Genomic DNA, 18,762 nt, shown 5'->3' with positions numbered 1-18,762 from the left:
TATTGAAATTGAAAATGGCTGCAAATGCAGTGACTGTATTTTTTGGACAAAAGTGGCTTACTTCGGCATTTCATTTTTAGTTGTTTGTAGAGTTCAATCGCCTTGTCCTCCCTGAAATCAAGGTATAAACGATCAATTCTCCTAGAACATTCATTTAAATCTTGTTTGAGGCTTTCAGAATGATACAGCAGTTGACCTTTTCTTCTTAATATGTGCATTTGAGTACTCTAGATGTATAGGACAGGCAATGCAAGTGACAAACAACATCAGGTCAGCTACTAGCAAAATCAGAAGCCAAACATTTCAATGAGGCTCCATCTACTTCCACAACTTCCTGGCACTTCCTAGACCAGTGGTTGCCAACCAGTCGATCGCCATCTTCAAGGCATTCCTAGTCGATCACCAAATATTTCTGTAGAAAAGCCAACGAACGATAAAGGCTTGCGCTACTTTTAAAAAATATTGTTCACCTTTTGCCAGTATATTCACTTGATTCAAGTTCTGCGCACCAGGTAAGCAAAGTGTTCCCATGAGACAAACTCCGCCTACCCGGCGGGAAAGGGCAAATCTGTGACTAAATCGAGTGCATCTAGTGCGCTGACCAATCGGATAGGTCAAATCACCATGGCTACAGAGCTTCCATGACCCTGCCACAGCCAAGTTTAATAGGCTACTAGCCAAGTAAGATTTAATAACTTTTAAAACCATGACCACAGAGAGACTGTCAATGAATACAGCAAAGAGCTGCTGTTTTTATGAGTGAGTTTATGTTTAAGTTTATATTCAGCACTGTCACTGTTTTAATTCAACACTATCGCAAAACGCGTTTCTCCGTACTTCCGTTCAGGCTGCAGCTGCAATGAATGAGTAGCCAAGTATCGATAGCCCTGCGTTTTATTATTTTAGCAGTTTGTCGTGTCGATTTTAATAACTTTCTCTGGTCATAGGAACAACATTAATTTGTGCATGAGGCAGATGCGGTGCGACTCGAGTTTCGCCATCAGGTGGAAGACGGGTGTCCCCTCTCTCTGGTCGGTCTCACCAGAGGAAAGGAAAAGGAGAGCTGGGACTGTGAGAGGCGGTTGGGAAAAATAGTTTTGAACAGTCATCCAACTCTGAATTCCAAGTCGGAAACCCTGGCATCTTTCTAGAGCTCCGACTTCTCCACCTGAAGATCACCGACGTTGTGATTTGACCTCATTGACCATCAGATGCAGGTACCATCAGTCCAGTAAAATAAAAAAGCGAATTATTTCATTTCATGCTCCACAGTGCCTCACAAGTGCTAAACCAACTGATCTATTTTGTTATCAAAGCTCGAGTTTTGAAATATAATATGATCAATCATATGCTGTGATAAGGTATTAGGCCAACTGCCCAAACCTCATTCCTACAAAACTGTTTGTCAGTTTAATGTAAATATATATATATTTTTTAATCTGAGCAGTAGATCTCAGCTTGCTTTTTGACTACGAAAGTGATCTTGACTCAGAAAAGGTTGGTGACCACTGTCCTAGACCCTTCATGCATTTAATTCAGTAGAGGCAGACAGCCTGTCATTCCTGCCTAGAGTAGAACACTCACAGCTGCTCCATGATGTCTCCTTGGCGACGAGCATAGGGACTCCTCTGCAGCTCCACGATCTCTGAGTGTAACGACATGATTTCCTCGTCCAGGTGGCTCACCTCGGCCACCTAGTGGACAAAACATACATTACACATCGGGCTCAGACAGCAGGTGTAGCTAGGGATGATTAGGATTGGTGGGGTAATCTGATCCTAGATCTGTGGTTAACTTGTACCTCAAGCCATTCAGACAGCAGCTCAACTAAGATGACCAACCCATGCCTTCAAAACCAAAAATCCATCCCAACCGGTACCTGTGCATATGCAGCCGCCTTCTCCTCATTCTCCTGCCAAGCTTTCAGCATCTTCTCAGAGGCTGTGGGAGAAGGGGAAAAAACAAATCTCATGAAAATAACCAACACTATCTTGTCATAATACAAAACCATGATTGCTTCTAAAATGGCACTATTCCCTCCTTTGTGCCCTGGTTGAAAGCATCGCTCAATATAAGGAATAGGGTCCATGTGGGTGACCATTCCTGGTACTACCAATCATCAGCCAGCCAATACTCACAGATCCCATAGTGCATCTGATCGCTGTACTTCTCCAGGTCGTACTGGATACTGCTCTTGAAGAAGTCCAGCTTGGCCTTCAGCTGCTGGGAGAAGGCAAACATGCCGTTCTTGCACCGGGTCAGGTTGGTGTTGTAGCGCAGGAGGCTCAGCCTGGACAAACACACAGAATATAATAACTTTGTCTGTTAAAAAAACTAAAACATACATCAAAATAACAAGATCGCACATGCCTTATGAAAAAGCAAAGAGCTGATTCTTCCAAAGAAAGTCTGGAAACTTCTTTCAGCTATTCCAGTTTGAGACATTACCAAATTCAAAAGAAAGAATCTTGCTTCCTTTAACTTCACTCTTTTGGTGTCTAGTAAAGCAGGCTTACTCACATGGCAGCTCTCTGGCCCTGGAACAGTCTACTGTAGTCGTCCTTCAATCCACAGATGTAGCTCACCGCCTCGCCCCACACCTTCTTCAGCACCACCAGGGGCAGCTGGGTCTTAGCCTCCCGCACTAGGAAAAAGGACAACAAGCTCCTACATAATGTTTGGTACATATGACTGAAGACATCTTTGAACCAAACCATGGAAGGAGCACAAGTTTAACTGAATGCTCAATTCTCTTTTTGTTGTCTAAGAATAAAAAACACTACCTCTATTTAATTGCATGAGCTTGTATTTCCATCCGATCGCCTTTAGATCTCTCAATATTTATCAGCAGGCAGAGAAGGCAGTACTCACCAATAGTGTTGACTTTATCAGGCAGCTGTCTAGCACTGAAGGGACCAGAGTACTTGGTGAGACTCTTGTCAAACAAATAGATTATGTAACTGTCCCAGCCTCGCTGCACAACACACAAAAACAACCACTTTACATGGTGATCAATTGCTAAATATGTTAATGCTAAACAGGTGATTAAGATTTCCAATGTGCTGTGTCAAAACTATATTCTAACAAAATACAACATTACAACACTGAAATAGCAAAGTGGAACCAAAGTCTTTACCACCCCCTCAAGGACACACTGGGCTGCGGGCTTCCTGGGGTCCAGCGACACCCCCGTCTCCTGCAGCAGCTCCTGGTTGACCAACTCGATCTTGGTCTCAGTCTCGATGCGGCGCTGCAGGCTATGGAGGCTCTCATCTGGGGCCAGCTGGAATGAGTGGACCTGGGCCGTGGTCATGTTCAGGATGTGGACAACCTGCCAATGGGATAAATGATATGGGTAAAATAAAGGAAGCTGATTGGCTAGCAGCTAGAGTCAATCCAAAATAACAAGCACGAGCAGGCAAACTTAACATTTGTTTAAAAACTATATTATGTGTACATTAACACACTATGGGAAATATAAGCGTCAATTGAATATTGTCCATGAGAAAATCAAATAAGAGCCCAGCCTTAAGAGACACTTGAAAGACTATTGTTAGCTCAAGAGATAGGGCATGATACGTTACAGAACTAACCCTCATGCATAATATCTGTTCCAGCACTTCAAAGCACAGGGGTTTCTTGCTGTCAGCGTTAGTCTTGCCTCCTCTCTGGACAGGGTCCCATTTCAGCATCAGCTGCAGCAGCATCTCCATGGGCTCCAGGAGTGTCCTGAATGAGTGCAATGCAAATTAACACCCCCCACCCCCCCGGTGGAGGGGAAACAAATTCAATCTATACAGGTCGTTTCCCTCAAGTTATCATCTTGGTTTTTGATTAATGCTGCTCAATGAGGTGAAACTTTCAGAATGTGGTCATAAATTGAGCTGACATGATTCCCTGTTCTACTTTTGACAGACAACCATATTTGTTCTCCACAATAAGAGTTTTTTTTTTAATATCTCAATGTTCTGTTACTTGGCACCCTAATGAACCTGGTTTCCCAGGTTGAAAATTAGTCTGTGGCTAAAAGATAAGGATGATGACCTTTAATGGCGTCAGACCAAGGCTCTGCATCTCTGTCCTCGTGCTCCTAGACCTTAGCGCTGCTTTTGATACCATCGATCACTATATTCTTTTGGAGAGATTGGAAACCCAAATTGGTCTACACGGACAAGTTCTGGCCTGGTTTAGATCTTATCTGTCGGAAAGATATCAGTTTGTCTCTGTGAATGGTTTGTCCTCTGACACATCAACTGTAAATTTCAGTGTGTCCTCAAGGTTCCGTTTTAGGACCACTATTGTTTTCACTATATATTTTTACCTCTTGGGGATGTCATTCGAAAACATAATGTTAACTTTCACTGCTATGCGGATGACACACAGCTGTACATTTCAATGAAACATGGTAAAGCCCCAAAATTGCCCTCGCTGGAAGCCTGTGTTTCAGACATAAGGAAGTGGATGGCTGCAAACGTTCTACTTTTAAACTAGGACAAAACAGAGATGATTGTTCTAGGTCCCAAGAAACAAAGAGATCTTCTGTTAAATCTGACAATTAATCTTGATGGTTGTACAGTCGTCTCAAATAAAACTGTGAAGGTCGGCGTTACTCTGGACCCTGATCTCTTTTCACGAACATATCAAGACTGCTTCAAGGACAGCTTTTTTCCATTTACGAAACATTGCAAAAAATCTGACAATTTCTGTCCAAAAATTATGCAGAAAAATGTTGTTACTTCTAGGTTAGACTACTGCAATGCTCTACTTTCCGGCTACCCGGATAAAGCACTAAATAAACTTCAGTAAGTGCTAAATACGGCTGCTAGAATCCTGACTAGAACCCCAAAAATGTATCATATTACTCCAGTGCTAGCCTCCCTACACTGGCTTCCTGTTAAGGCAAGGGCTGATTTCAAGGTTTTACTGCTAACCTACAAAGTATTACATGGGCTTGCTCCTACCCATCTTTCCGATTTGGTCCTGCCGTACATACCTACACGTACACTACGGTCACAAGATGCAGGCCTCCTAATTGTCCCTAGAATTTCTAAGCAAACAGCTAGAGGCAGGGCTTTCTCCTATAGAGCTCCAATTTTATGGAATGGTCTAACCACCCATGTGAGAGACGCAGACTCGGTCTCAACCTTTAAGTCTTTACTGAAGACTCATCTCTTCAGTATGTCCTATGATTGAATGTAGTCTGGCCCAGGAGTGTGAAGGTGAACGGAAAGGCACTGGAGCAACGAACTGCCCTTCCTGTCTCTGCCTGGCCGGTTCCCCTCTCTCCACTGGGATTCTCTGCCCCTAACCCTATTACAGGGCCTGAGTCACTGGCCTACTGGTGCTCTTCCATGCCGTCCCTAGGAGGGGTGCGTCACTTGAGTGGGCTGAATCACTGATGTGGTCTTCATGTCTGGTTTGGCGCCCCCCCCTTGGGTTGTGCCGTGGCGGAGATCTTTGTGGGCTATACTCGGCCTTGTCTCAGGATGGTAAATTTGTGGTTGAAGATATCCCTCTAGCGGTGTGGGGGCTGTGCTTTGGCAAAGTGGGTGGTGTTATATCCTCGGATGGGGCCACAGTGTCTCCTGACCCCTCCTGTCTCAGCCTCCAGTATTTATGCTGCAGGAGTTTGTGTGTCGGGGGGCTAGGGTCAGTCTGTTATATCTGGAGTATTTCTCCTGTGTCCTGTTCTCCGGTGTCCTGTGTGAATTTAAGTATGCTCTCTCTAATTCTCTCTCTCGGAGGACCTGAGCCCTAGGACCATGCCTCAGGACTACTTGGCATGATGACTCCTTGTTGTCCCCAGTCCACCTGGCTGTGCTGCTGCTCCAGTTTCAACTGTTCTGCCTGGAACCCTGACCTGTTCACTGTGATTACTATTTGACCCTGCTGGTCATCTATGAACATTTGAACATCTTGGCCATGTTCTGTTATAATCTTCACCCGGCACAGCCAGAAGAGCACTGGCCCACCCCTCATAGCCTGGTTCCTCTCTAGGTTTCTTCCTAGGTTTTGGCCTTTCTAGGGAGTTTTTCCTAGCCACCGTGCTTCTACACCTGTATTGCTTGCCGTTTGGGGTTTAGGCATGGTTTCTGTACAGCACTTTGATATATCAGATGATGTAAGAAGGGCTATATAAATACAGTGCCTTGCGAAAGTATTCGGCCCCCTTGAACTTTGCGACCTTTTGCCACATTTCAGGCTTCAAACATAAAGATATAAAACTGTATTTTTTTTGTGAAGAATCAACAACAAGTGGGACACAATCATGAAGTGGAACGACATTTATTGGATATTTCACACTTTTTTAACAAATCAAAAACTGAAAAATTGGGCGTGCAAAATTATTCAGCCCCTTTACTTTCAGTGCAGCAAACTCTCTCCAGAAGTTCAGTGAGGATCTCTGAATGATCCAATGTTGACCTAAATGACTAATGATGATAAATACAATCCACCTGTGTGTAATCAAGTCTCCGTATAAATGCACCTGCACTGTGATAGTCTCAGAGGTCCGTTAAAAGCGCAGAGATCATCATGAAGAACAAGGAACACACCAGGCAGGTCCGAGATACTGTTGTGAAGAAGTTTAAAGCCGGATTTGGATACAAAAATATTTCCCAAGCTTTAAACATCCCAAGGAGCACTGTGCAAGCGATAATATTGAAATGGAAGGAGTATCAGACCACTGCAAATCTACCAAGACCTGGCCGTCCCTCTAAACTTTCAGCTCATACAAGGAGAAGACTGGTCAGAGATGCAGCCAAGAGGCCCATGATCACTCTGGATGAACTGCAGAGATCTACAGCTGAGGTGGGAGACTCTGTCCATAGGACAACAATCAGTCGTATATTGCACAAATCTGGCCTTTATGGAAGAGTGGCAAGAAGAAAGCCATTTCTTAAAGATATCCATAAAAAGTGTCGTTTAAAGTTTGCCACAAGCCACCTGGGAGACACACCAAACATGTGGAAGAAGGTGCTCTGGTCAGATGAAACCAAAATTGAACTTTTTGGCAACAATGCAAAACGTTATGTTTGGCGTAAAAGCAACACAGCTGAACACACCATCCCCACTGTCAAACATGGTGGTGGCAGCATCATGGTTTGGGCCTGCTTTTCTTCAGCAGGGACAGGGAAGATGGTTAAAATTGATGGGAAGATGGATGGAGCCAAATACAGGACCATTCTGGAAGAAAACCTGATGGAGTCTGCAAAAGACCTGAGACTGGGACGGAGATTTGTCTTCCAACAAGACAATGATCCAAAACATAAAGCAAAATCTACAATGGAATGGTTCAAAAATAAACATATCCAGGTGTTAGAATGGCCAAGTCAAAGTCCAGACCTGAATCCAATCGAGAATCTGTGGAAAGAACTGAAAACTGCTGTTCACAAATGCTCTCCATGCAACCTCACTGAGCTCGAGCTGTTTTGCAAGGAGGAATGGGAAAAAATTTCAGTCTCTCGATGTGCAAAACTGATAGAGACATACCCCAAGCGACTTACAGCTGTAATCGCAGCAAAAGGTGGCGCTACAAAGTATTAACTTAAGGGGGCTGAATAATTTTGCACGCCCAATTTTTCAGTTTTTGATTTGTTAAAAAAGTTTGAAATATCCAATAAATGTCGTTCCACTTCATGATTGTGTCCCACTTGTTGTTGATTCTTCACAAAAAAATACAGTTTTATATCTTTATGTTTGAAGCCTGAAATGTGGCAAAAGGTCGCAAAGTTCAAGGGGGCCGAATACTTTCGCAAGGCACTGTACATTTGATTTTGATTTGATGAAAACCAGCATACACATCCCTCGAGGTCCAGAGCTGGGCACCCCTGCTATACACAGACAGAATAAGACCGGTGGTTACAGTGCCTTCAGAAAGTATTCATACCCCTTGACTTATTCCACACTTGTGTTACAGCCTGAATTTAAATTAGATATATTTTTAATTACACATCTACACACAATACCCCATAATGACAAAGTGAAAACATGTTTTTAGAAATTGTTGCAAATGTATTGAAGATTAAATACAGATATCGAATTTACATAAGTATTCACACCCAAGTCAATACTTTGTAGAACCGATTACAGCTTTGAGTCATCTTGGGTATGTCTGTATCAGTTTTGCATATCTGGATTTGGGGATTTTCTCCCATTCTTCCTTGCAGATTTTCTCAAGCCCTGTTAAGTTAGATGGGGAGCTTCCACAGATTTTCAATGGAATTCAAGTCTGGGCCACTCAAGGGCTTTCACATTCTTGTTCTGAAGCCATTCAAGTGTTGCTTTGGCTGTTTGCTTGAAGTCATCGTCCTGTTGGAATGTGAATCTTTGCCCCGGTCGAAGGTAGTTTCCACTCTGAAACAGGTTCTCATCAAGGATTTGCCTGCATTTGGCTCCAATCATTGTTCCCTTTATCCTTACCAGTCTCCCAGTCCCTGCCGCTGAAAATCATCCCCATAGCATGATGCTGCCACCACGTTTCACTGTAAGGATGGTGTTAGACGGGTGTGCCTGGTTTTCTCCAGACATATAGTTTTGAATTCAGGCCAAAGAGGTTCTCGTCAGACCACAGAATCTTTTGTATTATGTTCTCAGAGTTTTTCACATGCCTTTTTGCAAACTCCAAGCGTGCCGTCATGTGCTTTTTTCTCAGGAGTAGCTTCTGTCTGGCCACTCTCCCATAAGGCCCAGATTGGTGAAGTGCTGTAGAAACGGTTGTCCTTCTGGCTGGTTCTCCCATCTCAACCAAGGAACTCTGTATTTCTGTCAGAGTGGTCATTGTGTTCTGGACGGCCAGCTCTAGGCAGCGTCTGGGTAGTTCAATATTTTTTCAGTTTCCCAATGATGGAGACCAATGTGCTCTTGGAAACTTTCAAGACTAGAAATTGTTTTATACCCTTCCCCAGACATGCCTCCTCACAAATTCTCTCTCGGAGATCTACGGACAGTTCCTTGGACTTAATGAGAGTTTCTGCTCTGACATGCACTGTCAACTATGGGACCTCATAGACAGATGTGTTTCTTTCTAAAAACATGTCTAAACAATTGCCAAAGGTGGACTCCAATCAAGTTGTAGTGACATCAAGGATGATCAAAGGAAATTGGATGGAACTGAGCTCAATTTGGAGTGTCAAAGAAAAGGCTTATTCAAATTTGATTTCTGCATTTCACATACAATACATTTCCAAAAACATGTTTCCACTGTCACTTTGGGGTATTGTGTGTAGATGGGCGAGAGAGAAAAATATATTTGATCCATTTTGAAATCAGGCTGTAACAACATGTAGAATAAGTCAAGGGGTATGAATACTTCCTGAAGGCACTGTAATAATGACACTAGAATAGAATGTGTGACGGTGTCTGACCTGCTCAGATTGTTGGGGTATGGTAAATGTGTGGAGAATCTGACTTCCCCATTCAATTCCTCCACAGCCATGATGTCTTTTGGACCTTTGTTCCGCACTTTGCTGGCCCTGAGGAATAACATATCAAATGGCATTCAAGGTGGTTACCTGGTCTCCCTTGGAGGATCACTCAGAATTGAAACTAACACTTGAAAACTGTTAAATGTGCAGGGACAACTACCACTGGACAGGCTGAAGATTGTGCAGAAAAGGCCGGAACCCACAACTGCATTCAAATATCATTGTGCCAAAACTCCAGTAGTCCACTGTGACAGTGTAAGGCTTATTCTCAAATAATTCAGGGGCCTGGGGGGAAAAGATATGCAAGTATCAATTAGTAAGTCCGGTTTTAATCAATCGTGACTAACAGACAGAGACAATGTCGCAACGTTAAGTCAACAGGAATCTAGGGTTGCTTGCAGGAGGGATAATATGCTCACCAGGTATTGCAGTGTTCCCACAAATGAAGTGCACAGACTCCCCTGGTCCAAGTCTTTGGCATAGCCCAAGTCTATAATTTTGTGAACCAACTGAACAAGGAAAACATTGTGACATATTAACATTGCAAGATTAACAGTAGTCTTTAAAAATAAACAGACAAAGTCACACCAGAGAACATCAATAACACAAAAATGTAAACCGTTATATATAAAAAACATGATAACACAGTGTGCTAGTCCATAAATATTAGGTTACCTTTCCATTGACTTCCTGGAGTACTATGTTTTCTGGTTTAAGGTCTCTGTGTATGATCTTGTTTTCATGCAAATACTGGATGCCTGAACCTGCATATAAAGACCATTCAGAAATCAGTTCTATGCAGACCCACAATTATACACAATACAACAGTGGGGTACAGTACATACCAACGTCATTGAGCAGGGAAAGTACTTCACTTTCTTTCAGTCCACAGCAATTTTCAGGCTTGCTCAGCATCTGTCAAATTCAACCATAAACACATTGTTGGACAAATGCCTGCTCATGACAGAACCATTTGTGTCACTGTGCCCGTATGCGAGGCATTTAACCCCTCACTGATCCAGGGGCACTGCAACATGACTGACGCCACTCGGGAGTCTGTATATGTCAAGGGGGTTTATAGCAAATAAAAGAAAAAGTGTGTGGACTATAAGGGGAATGGACAATAAAGTATTCATCTTCAGCTGCCACACCTTTCTGAGGTCTCCCTTGGAACAGTACTCCATGGCCAGCAGTGGAAGATCGTTTAAGGCAATGTGCTTCATCTCCTCTGGCACGTCTCTGGCTGTCACTACATTGAGATTACTCAACCTGAATAGGCAAGAAAAACATTGTACTTGATAAATACAGTGCATCTGGAAAATATTCAGACCACTTAACCTTTTCCTCATTTTGTTACATTACAGCCTTATTGTAAAATGGATTCAATAAAAATGCCTCATCTACACACAATAACCCATAACAACAAAGCAAACATGTATTAAACATGTATTTACATAAGTATTCAGACCCTTTGCTATGAGACTCAAAATGGAGCTCAGGTGCATCCTGTTTCCATTGATCATCCTTGAGATGTTTCTACAACTTGGAGTCCACCTGTGGTAAATTCAATTGATTGGAAATGAATTGGGAAGGCACACACCTGTCTATATAAGGTCCCACAGTTGACAGTGCATGTCAGAGCAAAAACCATGATGCCATGAGGTGGAAGGAATTGACTGTAGAGCTGCGAGACAGGATTGTGTCAAAGCACAGACCTGGGGAAGGGTAGCAAAAAATGTCTGCAGCTTTGAATGTCCCCAAGAACACAGTGGCCTCCATCCTTCTTAAATGGAAGAAGTTTGGAACCACCAAGACTTCCTAGAGCTGGCCACCTTGCCAAACTGAGAAATCGGGGGAGAAGGGCCTTGGTCAGGGAGATGACTAATAACCCGATGGTCTGACCAATAACTCGATGGTCTCTCTGACAGAGCTCAGGAGTGCCTCTGTGGCGATGGGAGAACCTTCCAGAAGGACAACCATCTCTGCAGCACTCCACCAAACAGGCCTTTATGGTAGAGTGGACAGACGGAAGCCACTTCTCAGTAAAAGGCACATGACATCGAGCTTGGAGTTTTCCAAAAGGCACCTAAAGACTTTGTACTTGATAAATACAGTGCAAACCATGAGAAACAAGGTCTGATGAAGGTCTGATCGAACATCTTTGGAGGCCTGAAATTATCTGTGCAGCGATGCTCCCCATCCAACCTGACAGAGCATCTGCAGAGAATGGGAGAAACTCCCTAAATACAGGTGTGTTAAGCTTGTAGCATCATACCCAAGAAGACTCGAGGCTGTAATCACTACCAAAGGTGTTTCAACAAAGTACTAGGCAACGGGTCTGAATACTTATGTACATGTGAATTCAGTTTGTTAATATATTTGCAAACATTTCTAAAAACCTGTTTTTGCTTTGTCATTATGGGGTATTGCGTGTGGATTGATGAGGGGGAAAAGACAATTTAAACAATTTGAGAATAAGGCTGTAACGTAACAAAATGTGGAAAAAGTCAAGGGGTCTGAATACTTTCCGAATGCACTATACAAGAAGCAAATGCCGATATTTCACTCATTGAAAAAGTATATGTCACCCAGTTCAAACGTGTGTGGCATTCAATGATGTACACAGGATAATACGACATAGACAAACTTTTTCATGATCTGGATCTCTCTGCTCCATCTGTCTTTGTTTCTTGCTGTCAACTCCAGGCGACACATTTTCACTGCAATTTTTTCTGATGTGTCCTATGGTGGAAAAATAGCAAGATTATGTTGTAATACTTTTATTGCATCAAATGGGTGTTTTAAGCAACAGAATATAGTATTTTGTTAACTATTGTGTGTGTGTTCTACTGAGGATGGGCCTCTGGGAGGTAACACAGAGGAGATTTACAATGTCTTTTGGGTGATAAAACCTAAAGAGCATTCCAGAGCATGAGTTAATGTTTCTGTTCAATATGGTACCAGAGAGAGATGGTTCCAGTTTGGAGTCGGAGGGACAGACACTGGTCTCTATACAATGAAAACTGTTGACACAGCAGATACTTTCTGCTATGTATTATAGGTATCTTTCATACAAATCTTAACCTTGTGACCCATTCTATATATATATGTTGTTTGTCATGTAGGTTGAAAGGGGTGTATCTTGGCTATAAAAGACCTTTGTACTTTTGTCTCGGGGCTCTCAACAAATCATTTGATCGTAAATCAGCCATCATTATCGTAGAGCACTCAATCGATTCACTTTATGTGTGTGTGTTGTATTGACCTGCTTCCTTATTAATAAGGGATTAAATATTTAGTTTAAGTATAACTCTGACTTGTGACAAGTTTGTCTCTCCTCAATTGATAGTAAAGAACTTAACCACCACATTTGGCGATGAGGATGGGATGTGAATCTTCACTTGGTGACTGCTCCTGATGACCTGGGTAAATCATGCACGAGGGATCCCTCAAACTTGGGATCTCAGGGAGACCACACTTTGGGAACGAAGCAGATGGACCCACCTTTGCTCTGAGATGCAGCGAGCCGAGTGGATACCACATCTCGAACTTTGTTTTTTTTTTAAATAAAGAGGTGAGCAAAACAATTGAGGTCGAGTTAAGAAAAGCCTCTGTTACGTAGGCTCTGAGTGTGTATTCATGTGTGAGGGGGGTACGTCCCGACACTGAATTGATCAGAGTGGGGATTGGTGCGGTCTGTAGGGGTGAGTGGCCAGGGTGACTCTGGGTTCTGTGTGAAACACGGTACCTGGTGAAACCCTATTGGAAGAAGGACCTCATTCTGAAAAAAAGTGATCCTCAGAAGTGGTGAATGCTAGCCAGGTATGCCCTGGGTTTGGTAATTTAGCGTTAAATATCTAGAATCTGTGTGAAATTGTTTTGGCCATTTAATGTTAAAAACATCCGGAATCTGTGTGAACTAGTTTAGGCCATTTATGATATGGTATAAGATAGTGAGGTGCATTTGTAATTGTTTTAAACCTGTACCACATTTTAGAAGTATTGAAAGATGTAAATGTATGAGTTGCATTATCCTAGGAATAAGTAATGAGATAGGAATATTTTCTAATTTCTGCAGGTTAAAATATTGTTGAAAAACGAATTGATTAGGTATGTTTGAGAATAGCATTGTGTGACTGGGATATGAGAGTTGTGTGAATATGGAAATGAGTCTTAATCTGACGTTTGGATTAACATAGAAATATGCTTAATCAGATGCTTGAAATGTGGATAAATGTTGATATAACATTATCTTAGGGTTCTGTTCATTCACTGCCCATCATAGAATATCACGGGGTGGTATTGAGAGGGGAGGTTAGAGAACCGTTGAGGATCCCATGGTCATTGTCCAGGAAACAAAAGTGTATTTTTTTGTTCTGCTGGAGTATGTTTGGAGAGCTGCTTCGTAGCTATGGAGAGTCCTTGAAAAAGCAAATGGAATGGTTGTTGTGAGTACCTAAGAATTTCTTATGTTTTATATGGATTCTGTGAATATATGAAAATATGATAAATTGTATGTCTTGTCATGACGTTGGCCTGGGGGTAGGTTTATGACAGTCATAAATACCTCTTCCCGCCTTTTTCCTTCTCTAACCTATTGAGGTTACATTTTTTTTTAAACAACATAGAGATTCTGGGAACATCAGTATGTGGGGGGAAATTAACTATATTCTGGTAATCCGAACAATTGAACATGTGCAGTGGTACTTAATGAATATGATGTCAGTTCGGTTGTCATCTGAGACATTCTCATCAATGATAAGATGACAAACTCTACAGTGGAAAGTCTATACATCAGAGTTATCAGATTCACATGGAATTGTTGTTCAATTTAAATGTTTGTATATGAAATTATTTGTGATGGGATGAAATGTGATTTTACCTTCTAAAATGTGAGATGTGGGTTTTCATAAGTTAGGGCTGCTCACTCAGTGGCCCGCCCACGTGAAGAGACAGAGGTTGTAAACTATGACACACACCCCTTTTCTCCCTTCCTATATAAAGCCTTGACGACAACATAACTCTGTTCCAATGAGGTAGGATGACGATCCTATGTCAGAATGGTTCAGATAAAACTACAGAACAAAGCCAACATCAGCATGAGCTTTGGTTGCGAATGGTATGAACTTTGAACTCTTATTCACGACAGAAGTGATACCTCCTAGCCGTTGAGTTAGCGACCGCAGCTGCAAACGCAGGTTAGGAAGGAACAGACAGAGTATCCCATCTACCACACAACGACGTTACTACAACTTATCCAAGTGACCACCAGAGACATTCTTCAAAGGACAGAGGACTCGGTTTGGCAACACGGTCTTCCATCTACCACCAACCTACTGAAGCGCAGCTCAGAGTAAATATTTATTGCATTTTCTATTTCCAAATGGACGGTAATTTAGAATGCATAAGATACTGTATTTATGATAGCACAGCTTCTTCCCTTTGTACCCCAGTCTCCCGCTCTTTCACTCAAACCCCGCCCCTTTTCCTTTGTGTAACAAGCTGTCATATCTGTTCCGCCCGCTAGGGACGTTTTCCTATGACGTAAAGAATTATCTAGGTATAATTCATTCTTTGTATATGTAATCCTGTGTGATTAGTTAGGTATTTAGTAAATAAATAATAAAACCCAATTTTGTATTGCTGATTCAAATTGTTAGCCAGGGTTCTTGAAGATAATCTGAAAATTGTTAATTCTAGGTTATGAGACTGAAGTAAAATGACGATTAATGTTGACTGCTATTGATGTAAAATATTACTAAATCTTTAAGCGTTTATTCGGAAGATAACAGGTCTATAAATATTATTTTGTGGTGCCCGACTCTCTAGTTAATTACATTTACATGATTAGCTCAATCAGGTGATATTAATTACGGAGAAATTATTTTATAGAATAGCATGTCATAGCAATTAATCCGGCATAGCCAAAGACACGACAGTGGGTATAATCGATTACTAGAGATTTGATACAATTTAAACCACCCATATGTAGACGTACGTAGGTTGAGTTGGTATCTTTAATGGATAATTTGATAAAGATGAGGTTTAAGCATTAAACTGTCTACAAAGTCTGGGCAATTGTCTCAGAAACTGATTGGAGTGTGTCCACTTTTGGTTAACTTACCCTAACGATGTAACTATAAAACGCTTATTGGATTTTCTCTGTCTGGGTACTACATTTTAAATAAAACTGCCTGAGAGGAGTTGCTGGATTTATTGACTAAACCTTTTTCCATAAAGTTAGAGCGAATTAAGATGGAATCTCGACGTAATTTATAATGTCGTACAAAGCCTAGGGTATCCATCAAACTAATTTGGGTACAGTCAAGTCTCATCTATTATCTCATCTTGTCAACTCAACAGATGTGCACTTATGAATTCACAGTGAGAAGAACACAAAACAGCAAGGTATTTTTAAGCTACAGGGTGTTTTTCTCAAGTGGTGGCATTTGACCTTTGCCAAAAGATACTGACCCTACCGTTACAAAATACATTTAGAAATCTATATTATTCAATTATTGCACCCACACTGCTCGCGAGCGTCTGCGTTGGCAAGGGCTAAAATAGAAGTCAGTTCTATTTGTGACGCAGATCGCGCAGAAAGTCCTGCCTCTGCCATCTCCTCATTGGTTTATAGATGTAGGTACCCACGTGCCATCTCCTCATTGGTTATACCCACGTGGGTGACTGAAAGACGAACGAGGTCGGTGGCGGTAATGCACCTAATTTATGAAAGTTGCCAATCACAATATAAAGTCCAGAAAAGAAAAAGCCTGGAAGGAGGAGAGATGACTAGAAACGATTCGGTTGACCGTTTTAGGTGTGGATTAATTGTCGTAGTAGAGGACCTTGTGCATTTCAGGTAAAATAACAACTCAATGGTTATACGTTATCCAAGGACAAATTAGCTAGCAAGTGCAAGCTAGCTGGCTAAATTGCCATAAATGTTTAATGCTTTTCGACCTGGCCCCAAATTAGTGTAATTGGTTCAGAGTTTGCTTTGATATTTTAACCTGCGCATCATTATCGTTTGTGGTACGGGAGGACAAAATTATTGTATGCACGATCGCACGCAGCCAGTTTGGGTTCCGTGTTATATTTGTTTACAATGAGCTTCTCCGTGGAGCACGTGAGAGCTATAGATCGGAAAACATACATCAATGCAGCAATGGGATGTGCCACTACTCCAAATTGTACCTTTACTCACACTGCTCTATCGAGAAGACTTAAATACTGCTAGTTTTCCCGGAAAACTGCCATTTTTCATCCTCATGCTAGCTAGTAGGGCCAGGACGATACCATTTCGCAATATTTTTTCAAATGCAACATTTTAACACGAAGCAGACCAAATTCTATTGGTCCTTTAAAAACCTGATTTAAAATGTTGTGTGCTTTAGCTTGGAAAATAAATACATTCGACTCTGGATGACAACATAATGGTGTTTGTTTCCAACATTAAGCCTGTTTTACTAAAGAAGTTAAATTCGCTTCGTGTTGTGTTTCCGTACCACGATACTAACGTGTATCGCGATACAGTATCGTCCCGGCCCTACTAGCTAGTAGTTGCCACGGCTGCGGTGACCCATTTTGGAATGGTAGTGTTTGCCAATCAGCTCATTTGTTGTTCAACATGATGTGCCATTCCATAATGGCTGCTGTGTCTACTCCTAGCTAGCACGAGGACAAAAAGGGCAGTGTTCAGAAAAACTAGCATTATTCCAACATTCTCCATGAAGCATTGTGGATAAAGGTACAATTTGTAAAACAGCGCATATCCCATCCCTGCATTGAGGTACATTTTCCAACCCATTAACACACCAGCTTCACAGTAATCATGATTGCATTCCCATCCCTGTGCAGCTCAGTGTAACAGTAGGGTAGGTATCTTCTGGCAAATTTGAGCTGTGATATCATCCAGTCAGGCTTACTATTCATATCTAGGAAGTGGTTAACTTCCTTTCAACTATATGTAAACATACATCCAACTCTTTGTCTGATTTGGCAGGATATTCAGCTACCATGATTCAAGTCTGGACTCTGGAACAGCTTAGAGTACTAGGGGTTACTTATGAAAATGTGGCCGTTAGTTAAATACTTACATGATGTTGATACAGGTAGACATGGGCAAAACCGCCCATGCCCAATCTCTCTTTCAATTCCCAGTTCCCGCAGTTTTGGTTTTGTCTGAAAGGAGGCTTATCCATTGCTGTAACGGTAATAACAAGGATTATTAATGTTACATTTGGCTATGCAAATTGTCAACATTTCTAACTAGCCACATATGCGGTAAATGAAGCATTTACTAGCTAACTGTTAGCGTGATAGCTACTGTTTACAGCTAGTGCTAGCTAGCTAACGTTCGCTATTTAGCTAAACAACTTTCAAGTTTGCCATACCTTCGTTAGTGTTGATAGTCAGCTAGCGTTGCTAACTAACGTTAGCTATTAATAATTTAGCTCCCCTGTCTGATGTCCGTAAACAAAATTGATCAATGGGCAATATAAAGATAAACGTTTAAACTTCACAATCGCCCATGTTTCCCTTGCAGGGTTGTTGCACCCGTGACTGATCAACGAAGCTTGAAGACGAAAGTAAACATAGCTAGCTAACGTTAGATAGCACAGCCAGCTAACGCTATTTGCTTGAAAAAAAACGAATGTAGCTGGTTATTACAGAAATCTTGGTGTAATAATAGCTAATTATTACGATATTTCATAAGACAGTCAGCGGCCGTTTTTTCATAAAAAGAAAGATCTTCTTGTGTTCGAGTAATGCACTATGACAGGAATGTGTACTTTCCTAGATGTGACGTCGCCAAAAAACCCGGCTGCTTTTCTGAGGAGAAAAAAATGATATGGGGGTGTGTCCGAAAGAGACATCATGCCCATAAGGTGCACAAAGGCACGTGCCCACTCAGATTTGAGCAATTATTTTTTATATATTTTTTTTTACATTTAGTATTAAGCCAACGTTTTGTCATAATTATGTGTAAAAAGATCTTCCAGTTGTATTTTGTCAGTTGTATTTCTCCCATGTACAGTGTGTGGTTCCTTCCAAGGTGCACCATGGACTATAAGGAAACAGCTGATGCTTAAACTGACTAGCCTACCAAAACTGACCCTTACCTTAACCCAGTGGCGACCTGTCATTCAGGGCAGATGGGACCTGTTTTGAGCCCCACCTGTTTAGCGAAAAAAGTAATAAATAAAAATAAAGAGACCATGTTTTTATGCAGCTTTAATAACTCAATGATTTATTTATTTTTACATTGTTTGCAGACTGATATGTGGCACATATTAATGCCCAAATAACATGCAAAACAGGCAAACAAAATGTG

The 18,762-nt window shown here is 41.7% G+C and overlaps 1 protein-coding gene across 1 annotated transcript in view; it reads right to left on the bottom strand.

Annotated features, from left to right (window-relative positions):
- LOC139376393 (inhibitor of nuclear factor kappa-B kinase subunit alpha-like) overlaps positions 1–18,281 on the bottom strand; it is a 28,717-nt gene extending 10,436 nt beyond the window's left edge. Inside the window, exons 1-17 of the mRNA XM_071118932.1 lie at positions 17,822–18,281; positions 17,525–17,631; positions 12,073–12,167; positions 10,577–10,694; positions 10,271–10,340; positions 10,101–10,189; positions 9,845–9,934; positions 9,586–9,710; positions 9,366–9,473; positions 3,594–3,729; positions 3,137–3,331; positions 2,872–2,974; positions 2,521–2,644; positions 2,139–2,290; positions 1,880–1,941; positions 1,585–1,694; positions 62–111 (exon numbers count right to left, since the gene is read on the bottom strand). Coding sequence (XP_070975033.1) covers positions 62–111; positions 1,585–1,694; positions 1,880–1,941; positions 2,139–2,290; positions 2,521–2,644; positions 2,872–2,974; positions 3,137–3,331; positions 3,594–3,729; positions 9,366–9,473; positions 9,586–9,710; positions 9,845–9,934; positions 10,101–10,189; positions 10,271–10,340; positions 10,577–10,694; positions 12,073–12,167; positions 17,525–17,629 — 1,732 coding nt within the window. The 5' untranslated portion in view covers positions 17,630–17,631; positions 17,822–18,281. The remainder of the gene's footprint in view (positions 1–61; positions 112–1,584; positions 1,695–1,879; positions 1,942–2,138; positions 2,291–2,520; positions 2,645–2,871; positions 2,975–3,136; positions 3,332–3,593; positions 3,730–9,365; positions 9,474–9,585; positions 9,711–9,844; positions 9,935–10,100; positions 10,190–10,270; positions 10,341–10,576; positions 10,695–12,072; positions 12,168–17,524; positions 17,632–17,821) is intronic.
- Between the last annotated feature and the right edge of the window lie 481 nt (positions 18,282–18,762).

This window comes from Oncorhynchus clarkii, chromosome 20, assembly GCF_045791955.1.
Source record: "Oncorhynchus clarkii lewisi isolate Uvic-CL-2024 chromosome 20, UVic_Ocla_1.0, whole genome shotgun sequence".
Taxonomy (NCBI): domain Eukaryota; kingdom Metazoa; phylum Chordata; class Actinopteri; order Salmoniformes; family Salmonidae; genus Oncorhynchus; species Oncorhynchus clarkii.
Note: the sequence above shows the minus strand (reverse complement) of the source record. Positions and strands in the feature narration are given on the sequence as shown.